The 9,282-nt window shown below is 56.2% G+C and overlaps 1 protein-coding gene across 1 annotated transcript; it reads left to right on the plus strand.

The window, feature by feature from the left end:
• Window positions 1-3,829: 3,829 nt before the first annotated feature.
• On the plus strand, window positions 3,830-8,812 carry ACY3 (aminoacylase 3). The gene is given in 10 exon segments (XM_085010094.1): window positions 3,830-3,926; window positions 3,929-4,044; window positions 4,920-5,072; window positions 5,423-5,480; window positions 5,590-5,790; window positions 5,899-5,963; window positions 5,965-5,998; window positions 6,158-6,362; window positions 6,808-6,932; window positions 8,649-8,812. Coding segments are annotated over 10 exon segments (1,218 nt in total).
• The last annotated feature ends 470 nt before the right edge of the window (window positions 8,813-9,282 follow it).

Raw genomic sequence — 9,282 nt, forward strand, 5'->3', positions numbered from 1 at the left:
GATGGATGGATGGAAGGGTGGGTGGGTGGATGGATGGAAGGGTGGGTGGGTGGATGGATGGATGGATGGATGGATGGAGGATGGATGGATGGAGGATGCATGGATGGAAGGGTGGGTGGATGGATGGGTGGATGGAGGATGGATGGATGGAAGGGTGGGTGGATGGATGGATGGAAGGGTGGGTGGGTGGATGGATGGAAGGGTGGGTGGGTGGATGGATGGAGGATGGATGGATGGAGGATGGATGGATGGAGGATGCATGGATGGAGGATGCATGGATGGAAGGGTGGGTGGATGGATGGGTGGATGGAGGATGGATGGATGGAGGATGGATGATGGATGGAGGATGGATGGGTGGATGGAGGATGGATGGATGGAGGATGGATGATGGATGGAGGATGGATGGGTGGATGGAGGATGGATGGATGGAGGATGCATGGATGGAAGGGTGGGTGGATGGAAGGGTGGGTGGGTGGATGGATGGATGGATGGATGGAGGATGGATGGATGGATGGATGGATGGAGGATGCATGGATGGAAGGGTGGGTGGGTGGATGGATGGAAGGGTGGGTGGGTGGATGGATGGATGGATGGATGGATGGAGGATGGATGGATGGAGGATGGATGGAAGGGTGGGTGGGTGGATGGATGGATGGATGGATGGAGGATGGATGGATGGAGGATGCATGGATGGAAGGGTGGGTGGGTGGATGGATGGATGGATGGATGGATGGAGGATGGATGGATGGAGGATGGATGGATGGAAGGGTGGGTGGATGGATGGATGGATGGATGGATGGATGGAGGATGGATGGATGGAGGATGGATGGATGGAGGATGGATGGATGGAGGATGCATGGATGGAAGGGTGGGTGGATGGAAGGGTGGGTGGGTGGAAGGGTGGATGGATGGATATGAGGGTGGGTGGATGGATGGAAGGGTGGGTGGATGGATGAAAGGATGTTGGATGGATGGATGGATGGATAAGACAATGAGTGGGTAGAAGGGCAAGTGAGAAAAATAAAATTTTTTAAAAAAATTAAAAAAAAAGGGCAACTGAGCGGCTGAATGGCTGAATGAATGACACAATGGATAACTGCTGGGTGGCTGTGTACACAGATGGATGGGCAGGTGGCCCAGGTAGAAGCTGAGTGACCAGTGAGCGTGGGTCAGAGAGACTGCTATCTCCTCACCTCTGTCCTGGGAAGCTGATTCCTTAAAATAACTATTGGACTGAAAAGAGAGAGCCAGAGGGATTGGGGAGATCACAGGGTCTCCTGGCCACAGTCTGGGCAATGGGTACAGTGACGAAAGAAAAGAACATAAAGCTCCTCAAAGACTCTTTGGGGACTTCTTTGCCCTCGCCACACCAATCTTGTTCCCTCCCTTCGCCCTCCTGGTCATCAGCTTTTGTGGCTCAGCGAGCCTCCAAGGAAGAGTGGCTCTGGGGGACACTAGGGTGGGAGGGCCATCCCCAAATGACACTGCAGTCCTGATGGCCTTTCCTCCACTCTCGCTTGGGCCTGTGTACCTTGCCCCTCTCCCACCCCAGGCCACCGGTGCCGAGGTCAAGGGCAAATTTGGGTTTGTGGCCTGGCTCTGCCACATACGGGCTGTGTGGACTCGGGTTGTCAGAACCAGCTTCGCAGGGATCTGGTGAGGACGAAACGAGCTTGTGTGTGTGGTCTTGCCCTCAGCTGGCTCACCCAGCGCCCTACGCATCCCTGTGGGTGCTCCACCACCGAAAAGCTTGGGCTTGCATCGCTCCACTGGCATATTGTGACTGTGTGCCTTCGGGCAAAGCCCCTTAAATTCTCTGAGCCTCTGTCTCCGTGTCTTGCAGAATGAGGTTCCCACCTACTTCTTACAGTTGGTGAGCGTGTCAGATGGGATCATTTGTGTCTGGGGCCAGGGGCTCCCACCCCGAGACACAGTGGGGTCCAGACGCTCATGCGCACTGAGCCAGCATTGGGCCGAGGCCCTGGCTGCAGTTCCCCCTGGCCACACATCTCCCAGAGCTTCCCAGGGCTCTGTCACAGCCCCAAGGTTTGTGACAGCAGCTTCTTCCCATCCAGCAATCATGGCACACTGCTGCCCTGAGGCTCGGGGGTAGTCCTGGGGTCTCTCAGGGCTCAGGGCACCGCTTCAGCCATAGGTGCTGGTTCCACTGTCCAGAGTGGGCCTTTAAGAAAAATAACAATATGGGTAAGTCCTCCTCCCACCCCGACCCTAGGACACCAGGCCAGCAGGGAGGAGGGGCAGGGTGGTTCCGGGGTGCACGGAGGAACAGGCGATGTGATGAGGGCGCTGGGAGGGGCCAGCAGGAGGGGGAGTCAATTGGTCAGGACGGTGGACCACCGGACAGAGGGTCCCAAAGCCACTCCAGAGACCCTGGGTCTGGCTCCCAGCTCACGCGGCTCTCCCGAGACAAGCCTTCCAATTAGATGGGTTGGTCCAGGTCCTGGCCCTCCCGGGCCTCGGTTTCCCCACCTGCAGTGAAGAAGTTGGACCCCGTGGTACTCAGGACGCCGCCACCCTCGGTCACACCAGGGTCTGCTCTGCGCATGCCTGTTCTCCAAGCTTGCCCCACCCTTTGCCCCTCGCTTCTCACGGCTCCCTGGGCCCAGGAGGGAGCCTCGCCCCCATTTCACAGGCAGGAGTCAAGGCCCAGAGAGGGCCACTGACTCTCCCCAAGTCACACAGCCTGTCAGGGAGGGCTGTCAGAGCCAGTGGGGGTTAGGAGCCCCCCCTTTTTTCCATTTTTGGCTGCCCCCAGGCGTATGGCATTCTCAGGCCAGGGATCCTTTTTTGGCTGCTCCTTGGCGTATGGAGTTTCCAGGCCAAGGATCAGATCTGAGCTGCAGTTGCCGCCCTCATCGGATCATGCAACCCGCTGTGCTGGGCTGGGGATCGAACCTACATCTTGGTGCTGCAGAGATGCCACGGATCCCGTTGAGCCACAGTGGGAACTCCCATCTGAAGCTTTAAAGAGTCACTGCAAGTAATTTCCCAAGGCCATGCGCATCTCCCCAGGGAAGCGCCCCCCCCCCCCCCAGAGGTGCGGATGTTCTGATTCCCAGAGGAGGGGCCAAGGGCAAGGGCGGGAGCCTGGCTGCAAGACCTGGACTCGCTGGCCTATGACAGCTGTGTGAGGTAGAACCAGCAGGGACCCCAGCAGCTCCTCTGGGTGGATTTCAGTCCCCCCCACCCCTATCCCGCCCGTCCCCTCCTCTCCACCAACTCAGCACAAACACTTCCTGCCCTGGGATCTCCTGGCCCATAAATACCCATCAGTCTGGGAGATGCCCAGCTCAGCCCAGGAAGCTGAGACCCTACGGCCCCTCCCTAAGGCCCCAGCACCAGCTCAGAGGAGCACAAGGGATGGGCCGGAGGGAGCCGGAGTCGCCTGGAACCCGACACTCCACAGCCAGCTCCCGTGACACTGCCCGCTCCGCAGCCGCGCCCGCATCCGCATCTGTAAAACAGGAGCACGGCCCTCTGCTAAGGGAGTGCCATCCGTCTCCCCAAGTCTGGGCCCCTTTTCTAAACTTGGAGAAAGAAACTCCTTCTCTCCAAAGGGAGCAGGGAAGTGGTTTCCTAAGATGGGGGTGGGCAGTGCTCACCCGCGAGGGAAGGATGCTAACAGAGGGGCTGCAGGAGGGACCAAGCTGGCACCTGGGCCACTGAGGGGCAGGGGGGACAAAGCCGAGCTGACATCCAGCCACCCTGCCTGGCCTGGGCTCCTCCAGCCTCAGGCAGCTCACCACTGCCAGCCCAGCTCTCTCCGAGGTTGCAGGCCCACCCACCAGTGGCGTCACCTCACACCATGATGGGCTCGCTGCTGGTGCCCTGAGAGGCCCTGCGCCAAGTGGCAGTGACCCCGGGCACCCATGGCAATGAGATGGCCGGGGTCTACCTGACCCAGCACTGCTTCCGGCCCCAGGGGAGCTGCAGAAACCCAGCTTCGCCTCCATGCCTGTGCCAGCCAAGCCAGGGGTCACAGCCATCTGGTGCCAAGTGGGCAGTAACCTTGACCACATCCTCGTCAGCTCCTTCCTCAGGGGGCATTCCTCTGCCTGCAATGCCCATTTCTCCATTTTCAGTTTAGAGAAATCCCGATTGATGCCACCTCCTCCAGGAAGACCTTCCTGATCCCAGGCTGAGATGGGCCCTCCTCTGTGTTCTCTAGACCCTGGGGTTGCCTCAGGTCAGCCCCACCGGCTGTGTTTACCCAACCACTGTTTACACCTGCCTTCAATGGACACTGGCCCAGCGTCTCTCTGAGCCGAGCTCTGGCCAGCTCGGGTGAGAGAATGGGGAATCGAACCAAGGCGCTGTCCTCAGCTTATTGCAAGAGACAGAGGATGGACCCAACAGCCACAAACCAGGAGGCTAAATGCAGAGGTGAGGGCAAGGATATAACTTGGCCAGGGGCAGTCAGGGAAGGCTTCCTGAAGGAGGCGGGATCTCAGCCAAGCCTCAAAGGGTGAGTCTAGGAATTCCCACTGTGCGCAATGGGATCGGTGATGCCTCTGCGGCAACAGGACACAGGTTCAGGACACAGGCCTGGCACCATGGGTTAAAGGATCCAAATCTGATCCCTGGCCCAGGAACTTCTATGCCACAGGGAGGCCGAAAAAGAAAAAAAAGGGGAGGTGAGTATGAATTAACCAGGTGAAGAGAGGAAAGAAGGAGCTTCCAGAGACCGGGCAGCAGGCTCAAGGTTGAAGGTGAGGCCAGCGCGGGGCTTGGAGGTGTGAGAGCTGACAAGGCAGGTGGGCAGGGCCAGGCTGAGGGTTTAGGGCCAGACCTAGGGTTTACGGCGCCCCCATGAGCCCGTAAGCTGCTGCTGCAGGGTCTCAGTGGCTGCCTTCAGCAAGAGGCTGCCTCCCTCTCCACTGAACCTCTGTCACCGACAGAGACCGCTGGTGCCTGCCAGGGCCACTCTGAATGACACATTGGAGATGACAAAGGCCCAAGAAATGAACCGGCTGCTGGGGCTCAGGCTGGGCCTTCTCTTCCTTCTTGCCTTCCTTTCTCTCTCTCTCTTTCTCCCCCCCCCCCGCCCCCGGCTTCCTTCTTTCTTTCTCTTTTTAGGGTCACATGTGCTGTGCATGGAAATTCCCAGGCTAGGGGTTGAACTGGAGCTGTAGCCACCAGCCTACACCACAGCCACTGCCATGCCAGACCTGAGCTGCATCTGTGGCCTACGCTGCAGCTCACGGCAGCACCAGAACCTTAACCCGCTGAGCAAGACCAGGAATCGAACCTGCATCCTCATGGATACCAGCTGGGTTCTTAACCCACTGAGCCACAACAGGAACACCTGGGCCTTCTATTTCATGTGTCTTTCACAACACCACGGCCTCATCTTGGGCGGCACCCACAACGTTTATGCCATGCACCTGTGCCACCACGCCAGGTGGCCCTGGCTCCCCAGAGGACAGCAGAGAAGGGTGCGGAAGGGGGCAGAGGGGATGGTGAGGGCGCTTCCCCTGCTTGGCTTCAATCCCCAGGGCTTGCCACCTGCACGTGCTCCAGGTGGGCATCTGCTGTCCGTCCCCTGGGTCCCCCGCCTGCCCCCCCCAGGAAGGCAGAGGGAGGAGGGTGCGCCCTCCATTCTCTTCCTCCTCATCCCACCCTTGCTTCAGCTGTTTCTCACCCCCGGTCCCAGCTGCAGAGCACTGAACGGTCCTACCCAGGTCCTCCTGCATCATCGACCGGAAGAGGAAAGTTACAGCGCACACTCAGTAGCTAAGAACCGAGGTGTGGGCAGTGACCGCGGGAGAAGTGGGCGTGGCCCAAATAGGCGGGGCCAGAGATGGGCGGGGTCAGGAGCCTTAGGTCTGGAGCTCAGCCTCTCGGGTATCCCCTGACCCCTTTCTTCTCTGTCCTCAGCCCCGGAGCTGGGCGCTCGCCTAGCTGGGGCCAACTTTTTCACCAGGATGAGGGCACTTGTAGCTTGAAGCTCTGGGCTTCATCGACCTGTTCAACCAGGGTGAGGCCCTCGGGAACTTGCTGGGAAACTGAGGCCCAGAGAGGAAAGGGCCTGGCCCAGGGACCAAGGAGGGTCGAGCTCCCAGCATGGCTTTCCTGCCTTTGCGATGGAAGGGCATAGAACCGTGAGCCCCATGAATTCCCACGCACCGAGTCACAGGGTCATCAGCCCCTCAGAATCAGGAGCAGGACAGGAGGCTGGGTCCCCATGTCCCACCCCTACTGTCTCCCCGGAATCGCCGCAAGCCGGCCTGGCACCGGAGCCGCAGTGATCCTCAGAGCGCCTGCGGAGGCAGGAGGGGGCTCCTCAGCTGCGTGGACACGCCTCCCTCGCCCCAGAAGGCAGAGGGAGGGAGGGGATTGGGGTAGGTCCGACCCAATTCACCCGCTTAGAGCTGCAAATACAGAACTCTCTCGGAGTTCCCTGGTGGCCTGGCGCTTAAAGGATCTAGCATTGTCACTGCTATGGCTCAGGTCACTGCTGTAGGGCAGCTTCGATCCCTGGCCTTGGAAAAAACGCAAATACAGAACCCCTTCTTTAATTAAACCCTCCAATTAATTCCGCGAGCATATGCACATTAACAGAGAGTCCAGCATCTCCCGCTCCAGGACGCCCCCTCCTCAGAGTTACGGGAACTGGGTAACCCGGCTTCGCCACCTAGCGAGCAGAAGGGGAAGATCGGGCAGCCCACCACTGCTGTTCTGCGTTCTGCCACATGGGGCCGCTGTCGAAACCCCTCCAGGGACCTTTGTGTTCTGCAGTCCCAGGCCGCTGGGCTGTTCCCCAAGCCCCCCTACTGGCCTTCTTAGGTGGGAGGAGCTTCAGAGGGGCCACCCGCTCTGTTGGCACCTGTCCTCCCCCACCTACCGCAAAGTGCTGCCCCTGAGCCCTGTGACCAGCCAGAGCCCCCTCCGGGATGAGCCTTTGTGGGCCAGTAGGGTCCTCAGGTGGGGACATGTCCCCAGGAGCAGAAGTGACCAACCAATGCTGATCCTCTGCAGGGATGAGTTTCTGTCTCAGAGGCCTTCACCTCCTTCCACTGACAGGCCTGCCTGTCACAGGGTAGGCAGAGCCTGGCTCCCAGGGCAAGCAGAACCCCCAGCCGAGGGCACAGCAAAGTATGGGCACAAAAGATAGAAAAATTTTAGGAAGAATTTTTTTTGGCTGCACCGTGGCATGTGGAAGTTCCTGGAACAGGGATCAAACCTGTGCAGTGACAGCACAGAATCCTTAACTCTCTATGCCACAAGGGAACTCCCAGGAAGAACTTGATATTTCAAAAATTTGGTCCAAAGGGCCAAATAACAATCGTAGGAAAAATTAGAACCTGCCTGGATGTTTTTGCTCTTATTACAGCTGCCCATTTTATTTTAGGGGCTAAGTTATTTGTAACAACATGATATGTATAAATGCAATAAAACTCGTTGAGTAATAATAAAAAATAAAGTGTGTCTATTATAGATAGAATTTAATTGGATTTGTTCGTTTGGTTTTGTGTGTGTGTGTGTGTGTGTGTGTGTGTGTGTGTGTGTGTGTGTGGTGTCTTTTGTCTATTTAGGGCTGCCCCCACGGCATATGGAGGTTCCCAGGCTAAGGGTCAAACTGGAGCAGTAGCTGCGGGCCTACCCACAGCCATGGCAATGCGGGATCCTTAACCCACTGAGCTAGGCCAGGGATTGAACCTGTGTCCTCATGGATATTAGTCGGGTTCGTTAACCACTGAGCCACGACAGGAACTCCTGGATTTGTAAACTCAATCTGAGACTCTGCCTTCTGATTTATGCTTAATCCTTTTGCATTTGATGTAATTATTGACATGACTGGATTTATCGCTGCCGTTTTGCTATTTGGTTTTTTAAATTTTCAATTATTTTACTTTGAGGTATACAATAAGCTACAAGGATATATTGTACAACATGGGGGAATACAGCAATGTTTTTAATAACTATAAATGGAGCATGACCTTTAAAAATTAAAAAATGAATCACTATGTTATATACCTGTAACTTACATGATACTGTACAGTGACTCTACTTCAATAAAATTTATTGTACTTTGCAACCTGAAAAAAAAATTATATGGTGGAGGGGCACCATCCTTTCAGGGTATAGGGCTAGAGTCCCATCTTCCTTGCAAATGCTAAGTAATAGTCATTTTGAGTGATTTTGCACACAATTTAAAAATTCATTTAATAAACTTTTATATAGTTTTTATTGTGTGTCAGATACACTTAAGCACTAGTAAATGTTTAACCCTCAGGATGATAAGAGGAGATATTATAGTTTACAGATGAGGAAACTGAGGAACAGAAAGGTTAAGTGAATTGCTCAAGGTCACACAGCTAGCAAGGATTTGAACCCAGGCTTCACCATCTGTGCCCACAACTACAAGGGGACACTTCCACAATGATAAGGATCTTTCACAGGTGACTGGTGTCTCCATTTTTGGACACAGAGCCAGTTGGCATCTGCAGACACCCCAGTGGCTTTGACTGAGGAAGAGGAGGCGTGAGTGGACACGGCCGTGAGTGAGGGGCTTCTCTTAGGCAGTTCCTGCTGGGGTCGCCCCCACCAAAGCCAGGGCAGAAGTTGGCCCCAGCAACCTTGGCCCTTGGCTCTCCGCCTAGGACTGAGACTTTGAGCCCCTGCAGCCTGGTGCACACATCTTTATAAAGGGGAGTCTGCCGTGTACCCCATATTCATCAGTGAGGCTGCCTAGCACAAGAAAGGCATTGCCTTCATCCAGTCGGAGATGCTCACATTCTCCGCGCCTCCCCTGCCCGCCCTGGCATCCAGCCCCACCCTGGGTCCCTAACCCAGGCCACACCTGCCCAGCCTTAGCCCTCTCTTCTTTTTTCTTTTCTTTTAAGGGCCACACCTGCAGCATGTGGACGTTCCCAGGCTAGGGTTCCAATCAGAGCTGCACCTGCCGGCCTGCACCACAGCCACAGCAATGCCAGATCCGGGCCACATCTGTGACCTGCATCGCAGCTCATGGCAATGCCATGAGTGAGGCCAGGAATCGAACCTGCATCCTCATGGATATTAATCAGATTCTTAAGCTGCTGAGCCACAACAGGGACGCCTCAGCCTTCTCTTCTGAACAGTCCTGAGACACGCTTTCAAGCCCAGGCACCCTCTTTACCACCCACTGTGTCCTGTGTTTCTTGCCACATCCAGAGACCTCTGGGCCTCAGGTTCCTATTCTATAAGGCGGAAGATGTCCAGGGCCCGTGGTTCATGTCTTCTGTCCTGCATGGCCCCTCTCTGTGACCTCAGGATCTG

The sequence above is a fragment of the Sus scrofa genome, chromosome 2 (genome assembly GCF_054392235.1).
Source record: "Sus scrofa isolate SSC_HxYL_T2T_F1_AM1 chromosome 2, Sscrofa_HxYL_maternal_Yorkshire_Landrace_v2.0, whole genome shotgun sequence".
NCBI classification, from domain to species: Eukaryota; Metazoa; Chordata; class Mammalia; order Artiodactyla; family Suidae; genus Sus; species Sus scrofa.